Source organism: Rhipicephalus sanguineus, chromosome 2 (genome assembly GCF_013339695.2).
Source record: "Rhipicephalus sanguineus isolate Rsan-2018 chromosome 2, BIME_Rsan_1.4, whole genome shotgun sequence".
In the NCBI taxonomy this organism is placed as follows: Eukaryota; Metazoa; Arthropoda; class Arachnida; order Ixodida; family Ixodidae; genus Rhipicephalus; species Rhipicephalus sanguineus.
This window is the reverse complement of record NC_051177.1, coordinates 59,315,264-59,340,779: the sequence shown is the minus strand read 5'-3', so window position 1 is coordinate 59,340,779 and position 25,516 is coordinate 59,315,264. Positions and strand designations below refer to the sequence as shown.

General features: G+C 48.8%; 1 protein-coding gene across 1 annotated transcript in view; it reads right to left on the bottom strand.

The window, feature by feature from the left end:
- Positions 1-2,051: 2,051 nt before the first annotated feature.
- Positions 2,052-25,516, bottom strand: part of LOC119381619 (vascular endothelial growth factor receptor 1) — a 53,157-nt gene continuing 29,692 nt past the window's right edge. The window contains exons 3-17 of the mRNA XM_037649391.2: positions 22,645-22,828; positions 21,624-21,941; positions 21,374-21,519; positions 19,699-19,891; positions 15,840-16,151; positions 13,489-13,845; positions 11,807-11,965; positions 11,276-11,437; positions 10,289-10,570; positions 8,988-9,106; positions 7,815-7,965; positions 6,510-6,614; positions 6,262-6,381; positions 4,069-4,184; positions 2,052-2,153 (exon numbers count right to left, since the gene is read on the bottom strand). Coding sequence (XP_037505319.1) covers positions 2,052-2,153; positions 4,069-4,184; positions 6,262-6,381; positions 6,510-6,614; positions 7,815-7,965; positions 8,988-9,106; positions 10,289-10,570; positions 11,276-11,437; positions 11,807-11,965; positions 13,489-13,845; positions 15,840-16,151; positions 19,699-19,891; positions 21,374-21,519; positions 21,624-21,941; positions 22,645-22,828 — 2,826 coding nt within the window. The remainder of the gene's footprint in view (positions 2,154-4,068; positions 4,185-6,261; positions 6,382-6,509; positions 6,615-7,814; positions 7,966-8,987; positions 9,107-10,288; positions 10,571-11,275; positions 11,438-11,806; positions 11,966-13,488; positions 13,846-15,839; positions 16,152-19,698; positions 19,892-21,373; positions 21,520-21,623; positions 21,942-22,644; positions 22,829-25,516) is intronic.

Below are 25,516 nucleotides of genomic sequence, written 5' to 3'. Positions count from 1 at the left end.
AAGAAACAAAAGAGGGGAAAAGCAAAAAAAAGAAAGGGGGAGGGGAATAGTAGCACGGGGAGTCGGGTAACTTGTTTCTTTTTCCGAACTGAGTATGGCGCTGCTGGAAATTCCAGTTTCTCCGCATGTAATGCGAACAACGGAGTGTGCCAGCGCCTTAAGAAGGCATCAACACCACTCGCCTCCAGCTCGTCAACTAGGTATTCGAAAAACAATTCCATAAATACGGTCATGGCTGGGAGCGCTGCACGCTGTGGTTGTCAACGAGCTTCTTCCTGGCACCTACGTCTCCAGATCACGTACATTATCACCAGAGTATGAAGTGGGCTTGCCGTTATTCTTTGCGACAGCGATGCAGCTCTAACTCCAAAGGTGCGCCAAACAAGGTGCCATACACCCTTAGTAGCAACGCATTCAAATAACGCATACTTAGTGGTCTGGATTGCCCACAGTTCGCACATCTATCATTGGTGTCGCAAAGAATCTAGCGAGGCGTTGACGCGTCAGTAACACGAATCATCTTCTCAGCCAGTCAAATTCGCGAACCACTTCAGGGACTTTGCTTTTCTTTCATGTCTTCCATCGGCACGGGTTTGCCTTCTAGTGTCTCTTTCATCAGCAAGTAACTTAAATCTATTGGCGCTAGTTTTTGAAATCCTTTCCCCTTGTTTCTTGATCCACTGTTCGCCTGAAGTCGCACACACTCTTATAAAGCTCGAGCGTTTCTCAGCTTGCGGTCAACTGTATCACTCCGTTGTAAACGTAGTGTTTAGATTATTTGTCAGTACATTAGAAGGCTCTTTCCTGGGTACTCCGGATCAGCAAACAACTTAGAGATCATTTTTGCTGCCAATGCTCTAGTGAAGATCTTAATATTCCGTAGACTCAATCTGCCCGCAGAGCGCGGCGGTCTGAGTCTACGGAATATAAGAGCTTCACTCAGACCGCCGCGCTCTGCGGGCAGATTGAGACAACTTCTGTCTGTCACACGATTCAGCCTCCGGGCCAAAGTTTAAGCACTTGCTGAACACCCAGCCATCTTGAACTGGTAGCTGTGTTCATCTTGTGAACATTGTAGATCAAAAAGTAAATTTTACGCATACCTGAGGCGCAACATCAATACATAAGCATTAGGTGGTGTATTCCTTTGCTAGAAAAATACATAGATACGTAATTCTAAAGACCCTAGTGTTTCTTAGGCTGCGCTGAAAATGCAACGCTATGCACGAAAAAGCCCTCTGCCGGCGATATGGTGCTGCCACCTGGCAGTGGCCCTGGGAACAGCATCATGGGTGGTCACGGATATGACCAGGACTCATGTAGTACGGCGGCAGAAGACTATAGTCTTTCGACGAAATTTGCAACGAAGCACACAGGTACGCGGCCCATTTTTTTTCATTCAAGAAACTCGCTAGCAGGCGCTGCCTGCGTCGGCATTGTGTCTCGCGGGCGAGGGCGTGTTATCGCTCCTTGCGAGCTGGGAGTTCAGCGTTCATCGCAGAAGGAGTGTTCCCAAAGTAAACGCATGCCGTTCGCTCTCTCTTGCCATGTGGCGAGCTCATGCAAATGTACAGGACACTACGATGCACCCCCCGACAGCAGACGACGATGCTCGCCGACACGCCGAGACCCTAAGCTGCTTCGCCCCTAACAAGTGCCCCAGCGATCTGATGCGAGTCGTATTCAGTGCACCACGAAGGTAGTCTAAGCTCTGCAGAAAGACGGACAGGGCGGCGAGGTGGCGAGGTGGCAGCAAGTCTGCCGCACCAAGCACAGGCGGCCCTTCTTTGAATGTTTGGAATGGGTGTTGTACGCAAGTGCGACAGTGTATGTTGGCCAAACTGGGAGATGCGTCAACAATAGCCTAAGAGATTATGTCAGCAACGTGAAAAATGCACCGGAAGGAAAAGTTTTGAAGGTGTTCTAGCTAGCCAGTATATAAACTTTCAGGAAACACTTCTGTCATTAAGAAGAGCAAAACGCGGATTACTTGAGAAATCATAGAAGCCGAATGTATTAGGACAAACACATGACAGCGCAGCGTAACGCCTCTACTCCCATCTGTAGAGCACCCCGTCCGAGTGACGCACAAAAGGAGGCCGAGCCAGCGAAGCACGCCGATGCTTCAGATGCTGAATGGCCTTCGCTACCGTCTGGAGCAATAGGCAAGACCACATCATGGGCTGCATCTCCAACGGTGGCTCACAACGATAGGCAAGACTTTGAAAAGACCCAGAATATACTGAAGAACCTGCTGAAGTCCATTCGTGCAATTCTCTGCGAGCTACAGACGCCGGGCGCGAAGGCAGCAGTGCAGATCCTCAACGTGCTGGAACCGCTCCTGGTAGCGCTTCCATAGAACAATATGGCAAATTCATTCGAAGAGCGTGTTCGTGCATCTGCAATAATGCAGTGGAATGCAAGAGGTTTGCGAAGCCGGTTGTCTGACTTTCGACAACGGATGTTTAAATACCAATTTCCGTGGTTATTATATGCGAGCCGAATATGGTGTCGTCTTTTCGGCTTTCCGGATACGTGACACTGTGGTCTCGCGACGACCGAAGTGCGAGTAAAGTGCTGATATGTATACGTCGTGACCTAACGTTCGTGAGGCATGACGTGGCCTCTCATGCTTCAAATGAATATATATGCCTCACGGTGAAGCACAAACGGCGTTCACTCTCAATAATCGGTGGATATATCCCCCCCAGAAGCCGTGCGGACTGCACTCACCTCTTATCTGTGCCAAGCTTGCCAGGTCCACATGTATTATTGGTGATTTCAACGCACACCATCCCATGTGGGGCTCAGCTTCAATGAACACCCGTGGCAGGGACATTGCGGATCTTCTACTAAATCAGGGCTCTAAGTGGCAACGCTTACATCAACGATGGATCGCCAACTTTTCTTCGTGGCGCATCGTACAGCAGCTGTCTGGACGTTTGTTTCGTGTCTAGGGCTCTCCTGCCAACCACCTCCTGGTGTGTAGACATGGAAACACACGGAAGTGACCATCTGCCGACATACATTCAACTGAAAGCATTCCGCCGTTCGGCTCCTCTTTCAGTGCGAAGCGTGGAATGGCAAGCATTCCAAAGCTCTGTGGACACCCAGTGTACCAACATAAAATCTTTCTCTGAAATAGAGAGTGTCATCGCATCAGCCCTAAGTGCAAATACGAGGCGTGTCACTGTACCACAATCAAGATCGCAGATTGATGCACAATACGAACACCTTCGTGCAATCCGTCGTCGTGCAGAGAGAAAGTACAGGAGGACGAGATCACCATCAGACTTGTCTGCATCTCGCCGAGCACTGCGACATATATTACGACACTTAGATAAACTCGACAGACAACGGTGGAGGACATTTTGTGGATCTCTGGACCCCAGGAAGCCTCTGTCGCGAATATGGCAAGTTGTTCGGAGCCTTCAGACACCTACGCAGCAGTTGTCTCCTTTCCGAGCTGTCGCACTAAAGCAAGGCCGGAGTGAAGTAGAAGTAGCAGAAGATTATTGTCAATTACTGGTAGGCACTTCCTCCTCACCGGTATCGCTTTCATACTGCGCCTCACCACCATCTTCTGACGATCGCCTCGACTTGCCGTTCACTATGCACGAACTCGACGCTGCGATTGCCGCCTCCCGACGCTCGTCTGCGCCAGGGCCTGATGGGATCACCTATTCGGCTCTCTGTCACCTTGGCCAGGAGGCGCGGAAAGTTCTTTTATCTTTCTACAATTCTACGTGGGACACGGCAACAGTCCCAGACAGCTGGAAGTGCAGTCGCATAGCGGCCTTACTGAAACCAGGCAAGTGCTTGCACGAACTTTCTTCGTATAGGCCAATTGCCCTAGCCAGTTGTGTCGGCAAAGTAATGGAACGCATGGTGCTGACGAGACTGGAATGGCTATTGGAGAACAATGTCATCTTGCCAGATTTTATGCATGGCTTCCGAAGGGGTCGGTCGTCAATAGACGGCGTCGTTGACCTAGTTTCATCGGTAGAAAAAGAAAAACAACGTCGAAGATTAGTAGGCGCAATTTTTTTGGATATTAAAGGCGCCTACGATAACGTCCTTCATGAGGCCATTCTTGATGCGCTTGAAGACATCGGCGTAGGAGGCCGCCTTCACGCGTGGATAGTCAGCTATCTTAATGGACGTACCATTTTTCATGTCGACACCTGATGGTGACACGGGCCGGCACCACGTTAGCCGTGGAGTTCCACAAGGCGCGGTCCTCAGCCCCATACTTTTCAACATCACCCTCATTGGTCTTGCGACTGAGCTCCCTAACGTCGTCAAAGTCAGCGCCTACGCTGACGATATATGCATATGGGCATCTGGAGCAACGCGTCCGCAACTGCGAGCAAGACTTCAACACGCCACATCAAGTAACGTCAAAGTACTTGCGCCGTCAAGGCCTGCAACTCTCAACAACGAAGTGTGCTGCATTGGCATTTACAAAGAAATCAATGACGCGGTACCCGATCTTCGCTGACGGAGCAGTGATTCCTGCTGTCACGCACTACCGATACCTAGGTGTCGTCATTGATCGCAGCCTATCTTGGACGAAGCATGTCGCTGAGCTACGGACCAAACTTGTTAGTTTTGTAGACGTTCTTCGAGTTGTAGCAGGACTAAGATGGGGCCCCTCTGAGAAGAGTCTCCTGCAGTTATACCAGGCATTGTTCGTTGGCTATTTACGGTACAGTGCACCTGTGCTCTCGAGTATGCGTGCAACATGCATCCGTACTTTGGAGAGCCTTCAAGCGCGAGCGCTGCGAACGTGCCTAGGGCTACCAAGGTGTACAACAACCTCTGGCACCATAGAGGAATCACGTACATGCCCTATAGAGGTTTACTTGTCGTGTGAGCCCCTTCGAGTCCACCTTCGACTGCTGACTCGACACGCAAACCATCCCTTGTCTTCGCTCCAGAGAGATCGACCAGGCTGCACCTACTCAAGATGCCTCGATACACACAGGCACGTCATCCCTTCTGACTTTACACCAGTCATCATCCCCACAGTGCCACCGTGGACGCTGAACAGGCCACTGGTGTCCCTTCAAATACCCGGGATTACAAAGAAGCGTCGTGTTCCTTGTGCTGCGCTCAAACAACTCACCTTGGCATATTTGACTCAACGATATGACGACACTCTGCACATATACACCGATGGATCTGTGACTCCGTGCGCTTCGACTGCAGCCTTTGTGATCCCTCATCTGGGTACCTCCCGACAGTACAAATTAGATCACAGGTCGTCTTCAACAGCTGCAGAACTTGTTGCGATACGGGAAGCTTGCCAATTCGTGTCCAGACAATCACCACGTAAATGGACGATACTATCAGACGCAAAATCCGCATTACAAGCTATTGACTCTTGCTCAAGAAGGGGACAATATTATGCACTAGCTTTAGAAATCATTGACGCATTCGACCGTGCGCAGAAGATCGGTCACTCAGTTACATTGCAATGGATTCCTGGACACTGTGGATTGGCAGGCAACGAGCTTGCTGATGCTGAAGCAAGAGCTGCTGTCTCTAACACCCCCACCGACGTGAAAGTACCGTATACGCGAGGTGACGTGAACTCTTTATTGAGATTGCTCATGCGAGAGTGCATAACCACTTATTGGTCTCAGCCAGACCATCGATACAGGCGTCTGCGGGAAATAGATCCGGCAATGACTTTTCGCCTCCCGGCTAGAATGAACCGAGGCAACGCCAGTTTGCTGCACCGGATTCGTCTGGGAGTTGCGTTCACTCGCCGCTATGCATACTTCATCCGCCGTGCGGCCAGCCCGAACTGTGAACGATGCCACGTACATGAAACAACAGCACATATATTTTGTGACTGCCCACTTTACGTGTCGCAACGTAATACACTTGCTTCAACGTTGGCAGGAATAGGTGTGGCAACACTAAGCGAGACGGGTATTTTGTCAGCTATGTGCGACCATACAAAGTCACCAACTGCTATCAAGGCTGTGATAGATTTTCTCAAGAGCACAGAACTGGACACAAGACTATAGCGAAACCACTAAGTCACGTGGTTATTGTAATATTGTATATACGCATAACTCTTTCCTCTCCCCATCATCACCCCTCATCACTCCTTTTTTCCCCTTTCCCTTTTCCCCTGTGCAGAGTAGCAGGCTAGAGCGCACTAGCTCAGGCCGACCTCTCTGCCCTTCAAATAAATTCTCTCTCTCTCTCTCTACATCAACATCAGACTGAAGCGGCTGTGAGACTTACCTTTAGCTACGTTCTTCGTCACGGCTCCGATGATGTTCACGATGTTCAGGTGCCGACCCAAATGAATAAGTATTTTAAGCTCGGCCATCAACGCCTTGCGTTGGGACATATCGGCACGTTCTGGGGATAAAGAAAGAATACAGTAAAGTAAACGAGAGGAAAAAATTTAGGAGTATTATGTAACGGATATTTTTTGTCAAAGAAGATCATCGCTTTCTTTTTGTATCTACCGAAATGTAAAGGCTCACCCTTCAGCATCTTCACAGCAACCGTAAGCGGCTGTCCTTGATCGCCCAGACCAATGGCTTCAGCCTTGACGACCCGGCCAAATGCACCTTGTCCCAAGGTCCTTCCTGCAGATACCAGAATGCTGCAATGCTTGAACTGAGCACACGGCGCATTTAGGCGGCCGCGCATTGCGTTGCCGCTAGGCATCTCCTAGTTATCCAGAGAGCAATAAAGTAGCAAGTCTATGGCGCTTTAATTATCGACTTGATTTAATTTAAAGAATGTACAAAACGCAGTTTCTTTTTATTCAAGCAAATGGCCGCGCATCAGATTCGGATTTGATAAAGATACTGCACGTGCCGTTCTTCTCTTGCCCGAAATATCGATAAACTAACTGCATCGAACCTGAATATGGAATTTTCCATCAGCACTCATGTAATGATGTAGGGTATGAACGTAATCATTTTAATAAAGTACCGAAACTCCGATGCAGTGTATGAACCGATTTGACGAACGCAGCTCCACACCGGCACGCAAACGCGCTGTGGCCTGGACAAGTATACGGCGCGCCTTCCGTGGTAAACTTGCTCTTAGTGTAAGAGTTGTTGCGTACGCAATAGGACCATCATGTCGGAAAGCTCGTACGTCCAAAGATAGCGGCTGGAAGTTTAACGGTGAAGCGACGCTCGTGACGGCTAAACGAAAAGGCGGCCCACGCGCCATGTCTTGCAAGCAATTTGTGGCGTATACGCAAAGGCCAGCTGCTTTGCGCCCGCCGAGATGGCTGGTCGCTTCGTGCGCGCTGTCTCCTAGCGCTATAGTGTTAGACGTCGCGTTGTAAGTTTTGAAGACACGTTGAAAGCGAGGGGCGCAAACGCGAAGCAATCTCTCGCTTTCGTTTGCACGGTTCATCACGACAGCATTGTGACTGGAGCAAGTGTTCGCGGCCAGAGAGTCGGACGAGCCCATGTTTGTCTGTGCACGCGTGACAGAATTTTTGGTAATTCAGTTAGTGAGAGAACGTTTGCTGTAACGGACAGAGATAATTAAACTATTAATCTTTGTGTAGGTGTTTAACGAAATGATATGGCTATCGATTCTACACCTTTCGGGCGAAACTATGGCTCTCTTGTAAAAATGGACCCTATTTCTTTTTTACGTAGCTAAGTATTACTTGTTATTGGTTATGGTTTCCACGTGCACCTATATCAGAGCGCTCGAGCGTTATTACGAGCCATCCTCTGAAATCTGGTTATCGAACCCGTGACTTCCTGCTCAGCTCAGCAAAAGGTTATAGACACTCAGCCGCAGAAGGGGCTACGTACCGAGCTTGAGACGATCCTTGGGAAACTCCCAACGCTGGTCGTAGGGCAGCAGCTCTACCTGCTCGCACAGCGGGAGGTCAGGGTTGAACATGTCCACTTGGCCTTTGTCGAAGAGCGTCTTGGTCAACAGGTCCATCTCTTTTTCCTCTTTCTGTAGTAAAATAGGAAATCAAACGGTCCGGTAAGACCCTTGCACCTTGCACGCGGACATTACAAGATCAACATATAGTCTGGCAAGCCGACATTTGAAAACTCTGTTTTTTTTTTTCCTCGACGACGAAGAACTGGCTTCGCGTGCATAAAAATAATCTTACGCTACAGTTAATGCTAAAAGAATATGATTCCAGTCGATCGTAATGTTGGACTATTAGCAAGTGTAGTCAGCCACTGGAAGAACTACTGACGAACGAAAAGATTTGTGAATTCAGCCCTCCCGAGGCCGAACGCAGACAGCTTGACGATCGTAAGTGCTAATTCGTAGTATGTTCGCCACTTTCTCTAGTAATATGCCCAACACCAGGATTGGCTGGAATTTTCTCTGACGAACAATTCTACGGCAAGGACTTTTCTACGAATACGGGATCCATGATTAATAGTGGTGGAAAGGAAGACAAACGTTCTCTCGAGCTTCGCTCCGAAAACTTATCGCCGGAACGTCAGTGTAACGTTACGCATTTAAAGCTTTCCTAAAATTTTTCGATACTCCGTAGGTTCAATCTTAGGTTGCTTTATAACTCGACGTAGTTATACCTGAAAACAACAACAACAACAACAACAACAACAACAACAACAACAACAAACAAACAACAAAGCACAAAAGAGCAGACACTGCTACAATAATGCGAGCAGGGTCGGGTATTTCGCCAGTGGTGCCGGCATATGCCTTTCGCTCTTGTGGTTGAGGCAAGTTGAGGCAAGAAACGGGAATTGAAGTATGAACGAAAGCTCTCGGCAGATCCCAGCTTACAGAAGAGTATATCATTTAATCTTCGTCTAAAGCACAATTATTAGGCATCATGTGCATTCTCAGGTTAACGCCCAGATTGGTGCATGGCGTCGAAGAGTCTGAGTAGACGGTGGTGGCGTATTACTTGACAAAATGTGTAGAAACTACTGCTAATAATTTGAGTATGTCTGCGGAAAGCCGGGAATAGATAGGATAGCTGTACTCACCATGTGAGCACGATATTTCTTGCAGTAGACGAGCACGATGAGGAAGCAAACGATGGCGATGAAGAAGACGACGCTTATCAAGACGATGTGCGTGGTAGTCATGGCGGGCGCCAGCATTCCTGAAAGAATAAGAAATTGTCACGCGATTCTGCATATTCCAGCGTAGCATGGGCGTCCTTAAAGGCGAACACGCTTCGAGAATAGACAATGAAGCTTGCATTACAATTGACAAGAGCGTACAATGTAGAAACCAGCACTTGTATACATTCGCTTACAGAGTAAACAAAAAAATAAAAAGAGCCCGTTTTCAAAGTCGGTGGGACATCTAAGAGGCCTGCTCGAAGTTCTCAAGTTTGTCAAGACTGTTGTTCACAATCGCAGTGTTTTACACTTTTTGCTTAACGTTGAAGGCTTAAACTTTTGCGACTATTCAGAAACAAAACAAAACAAAACAAAATCTGCGCCAGGGAGCAAGCGTCTGCCAACCTTCAACCTGATTTTTACTTAACTGTGCCATATCCCTTAAGAATAAAACAGTAACTCGCAGGGTCCCTTATGCACTCGCCTAAGACGATTCGAAGGCGAAAGCCATCCAGTGCGGCCAAACCGTGCCCCTTATATCACGAGAACGCCGCTTATTATTATTATTTTTTGTCACGCAAGCGCTGCACTGACGAAGTAAACGCGCAGATCGCGCTCGAGCCACGAGGCGTTCAGGTGGTCATATGCCTTTAAGCCACTGTCCGAGTCACGCGAACGCCTCAAAGATAAAGTGATCGCGCACCTCATGCGCCTCCAGCCACGAGGCGCACGGGTGGTCATGTGACTGTTCGTACGATTTCAAGTCGACGCCCGCTTTTCGCTTCAGGTCACGTTAGCATGAGAGACATAAGGCTTTTGCCTTCATAGCCTGCGATGTGCAATTCATGTGCATGTGCAATTCAGTGCGGCCTCTGGCACAGCCTAAACAAGTTGACCCCGGATCACACATTTCTCATCATCATCACCTTCATCATCCGCCAGTAGCTACTGCAGGAATAAAGGCTCTCCCGTGTGTCTTCAATGAACGCGGTCCTATATATGCTTGGTGCGGTCACGTTATCACAGCTACCTTATTAATTTTATCTGTCCACCTAACGTTCCGCCTCCAGCTGGTGCGCTTGCCTTCTCTTGGGATCCAGTCTGTTACTCTTAATGACCGGAGGTTATCTTACCTTCGCGCTATATAACCTGCCCGTGCCGATTCCTTCTCGATTTTGACAACTTCTCAGAGGTCCCGTATGTGTGTGGTGCGTACGTACCACTGGCGACATTGATGGTGGTGTTGGCGTAAATGGCCCCGGCCCTGTTCTCGGCGCGACACTGGTAGAAGCCGCTGTCCTGAGGCGTCACCTTCCGCTTGACGAGCCAGCGGTTTCCGTCTAGGCGGTCGATGCCGCTCATGTTGAGCGGCTTACCGTCCTTCAGCCACGAGATGCTGGGCTCGGGAAGGCCGGTCGCCGTGCACCGCAGGTTGATGTACGACACGTCGCTCAGGACGTCGTTGTGCAGGCTGGTCTCGTTGAACTCCGGTGGACGCATATCTGTGCACAGAGGCAGAAGTGAACAAGCGTTACGCTGCTGCCTACTTTCCAAACCCAGAAGAACCTAGGAGGTGCTCACAACGCTCGGCAATGTGTCGTCGTGAGCGTGGACACAGGAAGACGCCCTTCGAGTGCACTTAACCATGCCGAGTAAATGAAACGTCTAGTGAAACGCTCTGGAACGAAATGTTCCTTTTTCATTTTTTTGCGAAGCTTTTCACGTCCAAAACGAATGTATCCCGACTCCCCCTGAAGTTAATAATTAATGTCAACTTAGCCTTCGAAGGTAACATTATCGTGTTATATGAGAGGGGGGAGGGGAGCAGGCATCGTGCGCTGGTTGGATCACAAGCTGCGGGCTTTTATCATCAGGTTGTATAGCGCAGGGGAAAAAACACTAAAGAAAGATCAAGTCCTGTTAACGCGCCAACGGTAGCCCAAAAGGTATACTCATCAGTGGCGTAGGCAGAAAGTTTTTTCTGCCCACAGAAAAAAACATTTTCCGGGGGGGGAGGGAGGGGGGCACGCGTCCGGTGTGACACCCCCCGGCTACGCCGCTGACACTCATTTTAACATTTGTAAGTGTCACGCGGAGCGTACTTCCAGACCGTCAGAGCCCTGTAAGCGCTCGCTTCAAGTTCTAGGTGCCTCTCCCTCGGCATTCTCGAATGTAATGCAGCAAGGGCAACTCGTGAGGGGCCGTACCTCGTACGGCAACATTGATGAACTCAATGTGCCTCTGCGCTCCTCCTCCACGAATGGAGCCGAAGCACTGGTACTCTCCCGACTGGTTCCTGCTGATGGGGTTGAAGAGTAGGGTCAGGTTGTTGGAGAACGCCGTCGACGACATCTTGATGTCCAGGTCGCCTGCACGAATGCCCAACATTAAGTACGATCTAAACTCACACGTGTTACATCTCCGATAGCGATACACTAAAATGTTAAAGCAAGAAATAACGACTTAGACAAAGGCACGGTTAGAACCATCGTCGAAAGTTTAATGGTTGCTGATTGATTGATTGATTGATTGATTGATTGATTGATTGATTGATTGATTGATTGATTGCAGAAAATGTTGGCAGCAATCTTATCACCATCGCCGGTTTCTCTACAAGTAGGACTTGTAATTATTCACTGCCTTGCAGCTTTCACATATTACAGCGCATGGAGCAGTCGCCACAAGAAAGAAACCTCTGATAAACCGAGATAAGTTTGAAAATACTGCAGCGCCATTACCGTTGGGGATGAGGTTGACGAGTTTCGAGGAGCCTTTGGGTTGCCACTTCCAGGTGAGGCCTTCGTACTTGAACTGGCTGGCCAGACAGCTCAGCATCACCCGATCCTGGTCGACGGGTATGACGTCAGAGGCGATGACCTCGAAACCGTTCCTTGCGTCTGTGTGTAATCCCGCAGAGGTTCATCAATAAGAATATCGCGACACATTGAGCGCTGACAACCAGCGTATATTATTTTAAATAATGAGGGAGAGAATGGGGGAGTAGAGCATGTCAAAAACAGATTCGCACAAAGCACAGAAGGCATTCTATAATACGAAAGCGAACATATCCACTGTAAATGACAACAATTAGTAAGCAAGCGAGGCTTTAAATGAAAAGTAAATCACCAAATATGTATAGTATAAGCAAGCTGACCGCACTATCTTTATCATGAAAGCGGTTGGTTGATCTGCCATGAACCAGGGCAAAGAAATCTGCAGGGTTGGCCAAGATTCGGGTGCTTTCCGGGGGGTTAATATTGTAAACAATATATTACAAATTATATTGAAAAAAGAAGTAACGAAAAGAAAACTATGAAAAACAATATGAGATGCGCGATACGGGGATATGAACATAATTAAAAAATAGGTATTGAAATTTCATACTAGGGTGATACTAATGCGAACTGAAATAAACAATTATTAAATGCAATATACGCCAGTTGCTCTTCTTTTTGATTAGCTGAGAAAGTTTCTCTCTAGCAGGTCGCCATAGCTTTAGCGATGACCGACCCCTCGCACACTAGCGTCTTCACTGACTCTCGCGCCGCCATTCGGGCTTACGAAACCGGCAACATCGCGCGTGAAGCAGCCCACATCTTACAAACACGAAAGCACACGGGTTCGCACTGCCTCTCTTGGTTCCCTGCCCATATGGGCAAAGACGTCCATTCCCAACAACCCAACCTCAACGAAACGGCTCATGACCGAGCGCGAGAGCTCACCCGCCGCGACGATCAATCAGCCACCGAAGAGCTGGGCCCAGACATACAGTTTAACGACCCCTTACTAACCTTCCACGAAATCACCTCTCACTACCGCAACAACAGATGCCAATACCCATTACCACACACAAAGCTCGAACGTGCGCAAGCGGTAGCCTTTCGAATGCTACAAACAAGGTCGTACCTATCACGGGGCCGACTGAGCCATTACAACACAGAAATCACTCCCCAATGCCCAGATTGCAGAGAACTCTATTGTTCACTCTCGCACATGCTATGGCAATGTCCCGCGTTACCTCAGGGACCTCTCACCAGTGAGTCCGACTGGGAAGAGGCACTCAGGAGCTCCGAGCTCCACCAACAACTCAAGGCAGTCCAGAGGGCCCAAGAACTGGCGGAACGCCATCACGTTCCCGCCCCGACTCGGGCGTCGCCTACGGTAGCGGCTGCTAGGGTGTCCCCCCTGGATCCCCCGGCGGCCTAAACTCCTCAGGACCGATGAATAAAGTTCTTGACTGACTGACTGTCGTTTTTTTTTCCTTCAATAACGTTATGACCTTCGCTATTTGTTGCCGTTTCTTTATCCTCGCATAAACGAACTTCCATTTGTAAGTGCTCAGCGCGAACGTGCTTCAACGTTTACCGCACGAGCGCCGCAATATCGTCTCTGAAAGCTGCTGCTCGGGAGGCGAACCCACCAGTGACGTAGAACCTTGCGACGCTGAGTCCGGTGCCGAGCGAGTTCGCGGCCACGCACCGATACAGGCCAGACTGGTGGGCGCGAAGTCGCAGCGTCAGGTTGCGGTGCCGCAGTCCCTCGGTGCTGCGCACGAGGTGTCCCGGTGGGGCTCCGGCGTTCTTGTGCGAGCTGTCGGCGGCCAGGCTCTTGAACACACGGCCGGGACCCTGGTCGTCGCACGCCCTAGGGTCCACGCACTCGCGCCACTCCCACCAGGCGCGCAACGGCTGGCTCCCTTTCACCATGCAGACCAGCGTGCAGTTGGAACCGTGGGCATATAGCTCCGTGTTGTTCACCACCGCGACAACGGGCTTGGCTGCGAATGATGACACAGCAGGAAAGCAAGCAGGTCAGGCGTGACTCTAAGCCACGTACAAGGGCTTTCTTCGCACTTATCTACTCATTTGCAACGAACACTACAGCAACACAAAGGGTGCGCTTCTTATCCGCGCATTCAGGATGCGTGTTTGTTGCGCGAAACAAGCGCAAAGAAAAAAAGTCATTTTGATTTGAACGATTTACCAAGATAAAGCTGGACATGTTGCCAAGCGGCACTCCGCAACTCTCTTCCCAACGGTGAATACTTGAATGAATGCAGCATAGCGTGAAATAAACTGAAACGATCGCATCAATAAAACGAAATTAAAATGGGCGTGACTGTGGAAGCTTTCTAGCGCAAGCCTCTCCGTCATAAATAGATGGATATAAACTGAGGAATCACGTTACACAAAGCTCATGCGATATCATAAACAGATTGCGCCCAACAGTAAAGCACATACATCCGTGTACTTTAAATTAAGTAGGTGCAATTTCATCAGAAGTTATTTAATTTGGTTTGACGTAATTTCAATGAAAGTGATCCCAGTGTCGAAATCGCGTTTGATAATATTTCGCTGCACTTCCAAAACTAAGCCCAATTCATCCGTGAGTGCGGCGTACTTCACATACCAAAGCACAGCTGAAAGCACAAGAAGGAGGAGAAATTAAGTTTATTGAGAACCAGCAATTTGAGTGGCGCAGCCTATAGGCCTCCCACGTGGAAACGTAGAGGTCTTGCCTCTTCGCCGCCTCGCGGGCTAGCTGGGTGGCCCATAGCGGATCGTAGAGGTCGCAGCTGCGCAGGGCGGCGCGCCATCTCGACGACAGGGTCTCGGTATTAAAATTCTGATATTGGACCTGACATTCCCACAGCATGTGTGGAAGCGATGCTACTTGTGTCTTGCATATCTTACAAATGTTGGTAGCGCATATGGGGGGGGTAAAATTGTGATAGCGCGAAAGTGACGGGTACGAATTCTGCCTGGACTTCTCATACGTATAGTTGTATAAAAGTGGGTAATACATAAATGTTGATTAACTTCTTGTCTTGGCGCACTGAAACGGGGACACTCACGCAGAAGATGGGAGATCTTTTCTTCGCAGATGCAGTAATTACATGTAGAGTTGTTGGCCATTCCAATCAGACAGGAGTAGGCATTCGTGAATGCCACGCCAAGCCACAGGCGGCACAGAAACGTCTCCTCAGCTCGCGATATTCTAATGCGCTAGATAAACTTGACAATCGGCCTTTGTCGGAACAAAGGGTTTTGGGACCTTGGCAGAGTCCGTCGTCAGCACAGAAGGCTTTAAAAGCATTATTGCTCTTCTTGCGGACAACTGGTCTTAGAGACAGACTCTAAGTAGTGCCATATTCTCGTTTCCTTTTTTCCCACTCTTCTTCTTTTTCTTTTTCTTGCTCTCCTTTTTTTGTAACATCTCTCTTCTATCATCTTTTAACCCCCTTACCCCTTCCCCCAGCACAGGGTAGCCAGCCGGTCTAAGAACTGGCTAACCTCCCTGTCTTTCCGCTTGTTTTTTCTTCCTCCCTTCCTTGATTAACTTCGAAGATTAAGCCTGAGCTTTTTATTTCTTTAACTGCCTGTGCTCGTAGCAGGCAGACGCCTGCTACAAGCACAAGCAGTTAAAAAAATAAAAAGCTCAGTTTTAATCTTCGAAGTTAATCAATGTTACCCACTTTTATGTAACTACGTATCAGACGTCCAGGGAGACGTCGACAATTTCTGACCGAATTTACCTAGTCTCGAGTAGAATCCTTCCTTACGCGTATCTACTCACAAAGAACCAGATCTTGTTTTACTAATGCTGGCTAGCGTTGATTAAATGGCGGCTAATATTAACTGAGGCTAGCTACCTGCTCTGATAACAACAGTGTATTCATTCAATCTCGATCCAATGGAATGCTCGTCCACCTTTTTTTTTGTCTCCATAGAAGCCTATAGCGAAGCAAAGCGTGAAATGTGGGATGCTCACACGAGATGCTGACGTTGAAGGTGATCTGGGAGGTGGCGTTGTTTATGCGCGCGTACATCGTGTACTCGCCGCTGTCGTCGAAGTGCGCGTTCGACTTCTCGAGCACGGCTCGCGGTTCGCGGTACGACAGGCGCAGGTCTCCACCTTCGCTGAGCAGGGCGCCATCCTTGCGCCACCAGAACTTCGTATCGTCGAAGCTAGGGTGTGCCTCGACCGTAACCACCATCTTGAAGGTGCTCCCTTCGGGAAACACCAGTGACTTCGAGTTGTCCAGGTCCGTGGTCAGGTTCACGTGCGCCAACTGTTCGGACTCTGCGCATGGACGAGAACGATAAGGGTTGGCAATTACTTCGATCGGCTGCGAAGACTCGCACTCTTTTAAAAGGGCATAGTATTACCAGACAAACAACGGATGCACACTATACAGAGTACGTACAGCCCAGCAGTGGAAGCCTGCTGGGAAACGCGTGCAATATTTCGCAGAGCTAAAAGCTATAGAAGTCGTACGCGACACTTCAAACCACTGATGCATCACTGAAGTCGTGTAAAAAGGGGGTAAGTTTTCTCATACGGACTGGCCGACGTTTTGGAAAACGGAGACGTCTGTGTCACTAGCAGAAGACAAGATCCTGGGACCTTGGCCCACGGTTCCGTGCGTGCACAGGGCCACGTAAGCCCTATTGTGCTACTTGAAGACAGCGGGACTTCACGAGGGCCGGTGAAATACCAACGCGAGTTCATGTTGCGTCTGTTCACACTAACTGTTCTTTTCTTCTCTGACTTATCTATTTATTCCTCCTTTCCCCCCACCCCACGTGTAGGGTAGCCAACCAAGCCAAAGCTTCGTTGACCTCCTTGCATCTGTCTCCCTCTGTTTGGTGCGTTAGTTTTAAACGATTCGTAGATGATCTCAAGTGGTTTCGATGCCAACGGTAGTGGCTGTTTCTTAGATTAATCATAATAACGATTGCCAACGGCTTTAGAAAACGCAGCTATAACCTACATTTGTAAATTCCCACGCACGTACGCCACAGTTAACTTTCTCATACAGCGTTCCACAAATCCGTTCGGTCCGCCACGGAGGATCAGTGGCTACAGTGCTCGGCAGCAGACCCGAAGGTCGCGGGTTCGAATCCTCGACCTTCGGTGGAGGCGGAGGCGGAATGGTAGAAGCCCGTGTACTGGGCGATGTCAGTGCACGTTAAAGAACACCAGATGGTCGGAATTTCCGGTACCCTCCATTACGGCGTCCCTCATAATCATATCGTGGTTTTGGAACGTAAAACCCCAGACATTACATTAGAACTCTGTTCGGCGTCTCCAAGTTCGAGACTGCAAATGCACTTGCTGTCTATACAACTGCACTTGCTGTTTCTACAGAAAACATGCTCTCAGGAAATCGTCGAATGACTCGTGCACCCGACTACCAGAGTTTCGAAATTCGCGTGTCACCAGAGCCGTGATATAAGGAGTGCCGCTCGTCCAGAAGAACAAGAAATTACTAAACTTGCTGGCAGCACCGCATGGCAGCAAACTTTCAGATGAACGCTAAAGCACCCCTGATGTTATGTTATTAACATCTGAAATTGAAGTGAATTTGAATTTATTTTTACCACAAGTGCACAACATACCTAAACATATCAACATCAACCACCGGCATAAAGTGTGTTGGCAAGATGGCACTGCATATTCTGACATGAAATCAGCTAATGGCACCAAGGGTAGGCTGCGGCCCCCCGTGGAAGCTTGCTTTCTGTATCATTATTAGAGAAAGCTCACGCACGAAAGTGAAAAAAAAATTCACCGACGATTACGATACAGCGAATTGCGAATTCTGGGCGAAGCTTCGTGTTGGAGCCGCGACAACTGTGTTTGAAGTTTTGGCTATCCGAAGTTGTAGCAATTAACATTGCCACAGAAACAGCCAGCGGTCGAGTGCTAGGCACACCACTCTGTGCATTACAGGGGTCGCGAAAGAAGCGAAACGCCGACAGCCCCGTTACGGCGAGGGAAGCCAGCCGCGGTGCACGTGCCCGCCCTGCAGGCGCACGAGCTCCGACCGCGGGGCCAGCGCGCGTGACGGAGGAAAAAAGCGAGGTTAGAGGCCGGTGGTTCAAGATATCGACGGACTCTGCGTTCGCTCTCTTTCGTTCTCGTTCGCTCTATCGGTTACGTCGCCGACGCCAACGGCGACGCCGCTCAACGCAGGAACGGGCGCCTAAGAGCTGCGCTCTGAAAAAATTAGTTGAAGGATGCCATGGTGAAACTAAGAACTTTTTGATCGATTAGCCCACGAACGGAAGCAGCGGGAATTTCATGGTTAGGCTTCAGGTGGAACCAGTGCCACCCGTTGTCGGCCCCTTTCGACTGATTCTCGTACGTGCACCAACATTAAAGCGCTTGAGTGCGTACAAACGCGCACATTAGGCAATATATTGTGAAAGTAGCAAGCAGGCATGGCTGCGCTTCAGTCATGTGATACGGAGAACGCAAAATATTATTAAATAAACGAGAAACAAAATACAGATGAAGAAAACTTCGAACTCACGAGGCCTGCAGCGAACATACGTATGAACATACAACGAAGAGCAAGCGCTGGCTCACGGTCAAAGGTCACGCGTGGCGTCTCTAGGGCGATAACAATCGCCGTGGAGGCGCGTATTAATTATCCTCCCCGACGCCAACGTGCCGAAAAAGCTTGCGACGAAGTGCGACCCCCTGCCTATCCAGAGGGCTTCGCGGGGGAGCAGTTTCTGAGATCCGGTCGCCCTGAAGGTCAGCACAATCCAGCGGTAATTTTTCTGACTGGGCAACCTAGCACAGTCGCGGGAAGCACGTTTTTCGCACCCCTCCTCGTTTTTGTTTGGGTTTACGGTCATTTGCACTGCTTACAAACCATAGCCGTGTCTTCAAATCGTTACCAAAAAGCGTTGATGCAACCGGGAGACATATAATGGCATTACCTTTGAATGAATAAGAACTTCTTATGGTCGCCTAGATATTTGCGTACAGAGGGAGCTAGGCAGATGTGTATGAGACCCGTTTTCGTCGGTCTGTCTGTCTGTTGCCTCGAAGTGCGCTGCAGTCACGTTTGTAACGGAATACCAACTAGCCCATACGCACACCTCGTTTCTGTGTATAGGGACCGTACGCCGGTAGTACTTGTGATTGTACTTTTCGTGCACGTCTGCGATGGGCATTTGCCGATTTTCGCAGTTGTAATAGCGGCAGGAGAAAAATATAACGGCAAAGTGAGGCAGGGAAAGGAGACAAGGGTAGTGAACCTTCATTCGATTTATGTCCTTTCCCAAACTTAAGGTTATTGCACTCCTTGTGATTTGTGATATTAGTTTCCAAAAACTTAATTAGAGCGCAAACACACGACACATTCACACCCACACCCACACACACACACACACACACACACACACACACACACACACACACACACACACACACACACACACACACACACACACACGCGCGCACACGCACACGCACACGCACACACACACACACACACACACACACACACACACACACACACCCAGGCATCAACCGCGTACAGTGTGGGTGTGAATGTGTCGTGTGTTTGCGCTCTAATTAAGTTTTTGGAAATGATCTACCAACTAGCCCAACAACAAGTTCTTTTACGTGATATTAGTAGTAACTGCAACTTAGATGTGAAAGTTGTTACGTGCGTATAACAAAGCCTGAATCTTTTTATGCAAATCGAGAACATAGAAACGTGACTTAGCGCAGAGTCTCTGATTTTCGTCAACGCATACCCCTCTCAGTAAACCTCGTGCCTAAGTACAGCATTGCGAAACTATGGCAATGTTGGGAACGGGTTCCTTACCGTAGACGGAGACAAAGACTGACTGGTTGTACGCCTTCCCGCTGTGGTCCTTGCAGGAGCACGTGTACAACCCTTCGTCACTCCTCTGCACGTCACGAACGATCAGCTGCGACGTCACCACGGATAGCACGAAGCGTTCTTGTCCAAACGGCTTGTTCTGGTGGACGGGCTTGGTCACTTCGATGCGGGAGCTCTGGAAGAGGAAATTTGATGCTGAACTGTGCCGGCACGAGATAACGATTTACGTTTTCTTTACCAGCGAAGTTGTTTAGCAAATCGTTCCTTGTGAGTCGATCGCAGAAAACTACCTTAACGGGTATGTGCCACTGTGTGGTCTACCAGAAAGCCACCATCACCACAAACGGATATATATGCCACAGAAATTGGCTAAATTCCACTACTCACCACTGGTCCACTAAAAATGAATCAGGAGACAGTTAGCCCAACAAATAGCTGCGAAGCGACGGCGGCTAGCCGAAGGCCCCGAGTGCGTACAACGAGAGAATACTAGGGAACGGGAAATGCAACGGCGGCTGCGAGAAGACCCCGAAGCGATGGAAGGCCTACTCCAACGACGACGCTACGATCTAGAAGCAACCTAGAAACAACCTGCGTCACCTAGCTAAAGCCTAGAAGCAACCTACAAGCAACCAGATTAGTCTTCAGAATCGTCCAGTTTCGCTGTTTGCGGCCTTGCGCGGCTTAGTGCAAGCTTCGCCATTTTTTAAAAACTCTAAAGCGAATATCTTTCATTAAACAATGGTTCTTATGTGGGCCAGTTGGTTCACGAACATTATGGCAGCGAAACACGCAGGTCAGCGTTGTGTGCTATACGTTTCACTGTCCCGTGCATTGTCACGTGGTCGTGACGTTGACGAAGGCAGCAGTCGGCGTGTTCTAGGCAAAACTCTTTATTTGGGCGAACTTGTGCCCGGGAAACGGAAAGTCAAACTGCAAGCAAGCAATACACGCTTTACACTGATAGCGGCGAAAAGAGCGTCGGCCGTCGATTAATCTGAACCGCGGCAAGGCGCGTCGGCATTATACATGCGGCATCGAACATTCGATTCTTATCACTGGCGGCCGCGTTCGAGAGTAAACTCAGCTGTTTGCGTTTGCGCGCTCAAGCCTAACAGGTGATCCTAAAATAATATCGAATGTTTCCAGACATTCTGGCGCGGTTTTTGCAAGGCAGCAGCTACACGGCCGGTAACATAAAAAGTAGAAAGAAAGGAGCGTGTGTGGCAATATATCGATGCTCTGCCATAATGTTTCATTGGATTTTTCACCCGTCTACGTATTCTGTGGCTGGTGGTCGGAAGTTTGATATTTACCGCCGATTCAAACAAGTCAGTGCAAAAGGTGCGTCGGCAGCGCATATCTTCGTACTAAGAAACCTACTCATATTTATTCCTCGTTTAGCCAATATTACCCGGCACTAGCCGATATTGGGCAATGCTAGGCAGTGCTGCTGGTATGCAAGTATATGGTAGTCCAGGAAACTCCCGTTTACCATTTGCCGTTTTCAAATTGGGAGAGTCGCGTTAAGACATAATCTCGCATGTTAAAAATAAAGTACTCTACAAAAGGGCCGCGGGGCTGACCACTGCCCGAAAAGCTGCAACCATTCTCGGCATTCTCGACAGTTATGCAAATGGCTAACGGCTAAACTTACGTTCTTGTCGGGGTAGTCCCAGGACATGATGAACATGATGCCCGTATCGACTGTGACGGTGCAGTTGAGGGTGAACGAGTCGTTCAACACCGGATGAAAGTTGCTATCCTTCGAGATCATCACGTTGGGCGCTATGGCCACCGGGGCTGCATTTGGTTTAGCGTAGAAAAGGAGGGAACAGAAAGGGAGAAAGCAATGAACGTGGTGCTTTCCCTTCGGTGGTCAAGTAAAAGGGTGCAGCAACACTCACGCAGGTAGACAAACACGACTGCCATGGACGAGTCGTTGTAGACGCGTCCCGGCACCGTGCCGTTGCAGATAAAGTGTCCGGCGTAATAGCTTTGCGGGTAGTAGATGACGAAGCCGCGCATCGGGTCGAACTCGACGTAGTGCGGCGCCAGCACCACCTCCTCCATCTCGTCGTCACCCAGTCCCAGGTCCTTCCAGAGCTGGACGCGAGCGCCCGAGTGAGTAGGCAGGCACGGTACTACCGTCAGCTCGCCGTGGCGCACCGTCACAAACACAAGCTGGTCCATCTGCTTCTCCGGCTGGAACAGGTAGTAGTCGTCTGCGAACAGCCAGGAGGCAAAGTGAGTTTAAACGTGTGGCACTCGTTCTCAGTATTCAGTCGCCAGACATTGAAAAATGGCGTATATTTTTTAACGATTCCTAGTCCAAGTTGCCAGTGTAGGAGCCCCAGCTAAATTTGGTGTCTCGTGCCAGCCATGGACATCGCGTTGTGAGATGCGGTTGTTGCGGTAACGCATTGGTGTGAGAAAGAAAAGTTGTTCTTGTCAATACAAGCAGGTCTATAGACGACCGTATTTTCTCTGTAGCACAAGGTACCGCGGCTACTGACTATGTGATAACAACTCGCACAGACAGTGACGATTCACTTTTACTGCTACCCAAGACTAAACTATTTCTGCCCGTAACGTGATGTGTACGCCTTTTCTAATATTATGCAACTTGATGGAGCGGAACGCACGAAGCTTTTCCGAAAGCAACCATGTGTATTTACGCGATTTCTTCTAACGGTGAAAGCGTCCAGCACCTTGTACAGCATCGACCTTAAGTTTAGTAAACCTTTCGTGGAATTTACAGTAGACATCACTACACGGGAAAATACGCAGGTGGTCTTTTCTGAACACCAAAAACGTCACGCTGGAGTAAGGTGGAGACGCGTACGCTAAGAACACTAAATGTTTTGCGAGTATGTTCACGCTATATGTGGCCAGTGCGAGGATGCAGAAAGCGGTAAAAACACCCACCATTGACGTAGACGTAAAGTGACGTGGCATTTCCCGTGTTGGTGAGATCGGTGGTCCCGTTGTAATAACATATGTAACGACCCAGGTCCATGACATCGGTAGTGTTGAGCTCGAAGACGCTCTTGAATGGGCGAATGCCATCCACCTCTTCATCATAGATGGATGAGCGGAGAGACACGTTGTCCTGGAATCAAAAAACGAAAAGTGTGGAATTAGAGTTGGCATTAGTAATACATTGATGTGTAGTATACTGCACAACCAAAGCGCGATAGATTAGATAAGCGTTCGTTTGTATATTTGTGTGTTATTCTTGGGCGCAAAGGCGTCATTAAAAGCCACGAGATAGGAATGATTGCTTTAATAGTGCGCCGGCAAGACGTGAGCTCTGAAGCAACAAGTAATATAGACACATATATGCGAAAAGTACGGACATCGCTCACTTCCTTCCTCCTAGGTAAAACGACCAGTGCCGCGCGACTTTCTTAATACTTCTTGCCATTTTGTTCTAAACAAGTATGTGTGTTTACGTTATTTTTTCATTTTAAATGCTGCTTATTAGTTTAAGATAGCTGACATTTTAGATGCCAATATGCTGATACCTCGTTGCTAATAAACAGCAAAAGACTCGAAGGCGAAACTGCTTTGGATTTCAATCTTATTTTGTGGACACAGTTTATAAAAAAGGCCCACTTGCCTTCCAAGGATGCAGGAACGGGTTATTGTTTCGTTCGCTCCCTTCCTACAGCGTATTCCTTTCTTCTTTTATTTTTCTAAGCCCAGCTCCCATAAAAAAACCTATTTAAATAAGTTGTGACTAGTTCATGGGGTCTAAGCGTGCCTTATTTAAAGAAGGTCGGCGCACATAATGCTCCCAGGAAGAGCTCTCCGACTACAACCATGGTTTCGCAGTTTTTGTGGACAACGTAAACAACGCTCGCGATCTGCGTGTGCAATGTGTAAGCAATCTGCGGAAGCCCGCCGCAGCGTGCAATATCCGCTACAGAGTTATCGACCTTGGTATAGCTTCGTATCACTGCTTCCTTGCGTCGCACTCGCTACAACGCGACGCACTGCAGGCCTAACGCGTATTTGTCGGGTCTCGGCAAATCCGTCCCATCAGCGCCGTCGACGCTTGGTCTCGCCCGCCAAGCGTATTGAAGATTATCTACTCCCCAGGCGTGGAAGCCCCATAGTTTCATTCAGAGATAAAACACGGTCACTGGGGTTGTCATCCTCGGGGTACTGAGATAGCATGCTGTGAGGAGGATTTTCAATGCGACATCGAAGCCGAAAGGCACCGTCGCGCCACCCTACAGATGCAGTGGCTCGGAAATGGGTGATTATGAACGCAAGTAAACACTACGCAAAGATCTCCGGACCCATGACAATGTGAACGTTCAGGAGCTCAAAAAGGCCAGCACGGAAATGCGCATTCCATGCAGGGGCATAGCCAGAAATTTATTTCGGGGGCGGGGGGGGATGTTCTACCATACTTTATGTATGTTCGTGCGCGCGTTTGTATGCGTACATGTATATATACACATGCAAAATTGAAAACCTCGAGGAGACTTGAACTTCATCCCCCCCCCCCCCCCCGCCTACGTCAATCACTTCACGTTCAACCAAAATGAGCACATATACTTGGTTCGTTTGACGCTCGTACAAATGTGTACAAGAGGTTGTCAAGTGTCATTTCTTAACGGCGTCTTCGCATGGTCGTTTTAAGGATACCCGGTGGCTTCGCGGAGGTCGTTCAAGACAGTGACAACGCATTCCTTCAAACTTAAGTCGGTCCGATAGACACAACTGCACTTCATCATCATAAATTATGCTAATTTTTTTATAATAAGACTTTCATTCAGCCTCACACCATTTTCGAAGGCAACTAGCCGAAGTAGCTTTTAGGTCCACTGCTAACACCATGGTCCAGTGCAATATGCACGTACAGATAACTGTGCTAATAACCCCGTGATAACTGCGCTAAGGCATGAACACAGCTAAAATAAGAAATTTGTGATTATCCACGTAAAGGAGATACAATACATGTATTCTTATGTTTGTCAAAGCAAAATAGATAACAATTTTTAATGATTACTTGTTAACTTGGTTCATCGCCTGGCGTGATACTCCAGGTGTCGTGTTTTGGCGATATGGTAGGTACAATGAGCACATGTACACACAAAGAACAGCTATAGTCCCGCGCACATGTACACAAAATAGCTGTCACAAAGCTGTCATTTCATTTCACCTGCGCCGAATATCGAGGCACGGCATGAAATGCGTGCGGCACGCTACCTCTATTTCCAAGTTACCTCTCTGTTTCAACGGTCACAGACACAATTAGCGTAAGCTTCTCGCGAAAGGGCAACCTTTGCCGAAGGTTGAATAAGTGATGCGGTCGCGCGATAACAGCGGGACTATGCGGGCAGGCAAACAGTTCCTATTAGACACTACGTATGGTGTACAGGCACGATGACGTTGCACCCTTGTACCCAAACAAACACCAAATGGAATGACGCGATGAAGTAGATGAGACAAATGAGACGTGCACGCGCTTACTGCCGGAGCACAACTAACACGACCATAGAAGCAACTGCGCATGAGCGTGAGCATAGCTATTTCAGACGTAGGAGCCGTCCTCAATAGTTTGGATGTTGTACTGCTAAGCTGGACGACGCGTTTCGAGTTCCCAGCCACGACGGCCACGCTATAAGATGGAGGTGAAACGCAAGAAACACCTGAGTACTTAAATTTAGGTGCGCGTTTAAGAACCCAAGGTTGTCATAATTAATCAAGTGCCTTCCACTACGGCGTGCCTCATAATCATATCGTTACGTGGCTGAAAGCAACGTAACTATAGTGTGGTTTCGGC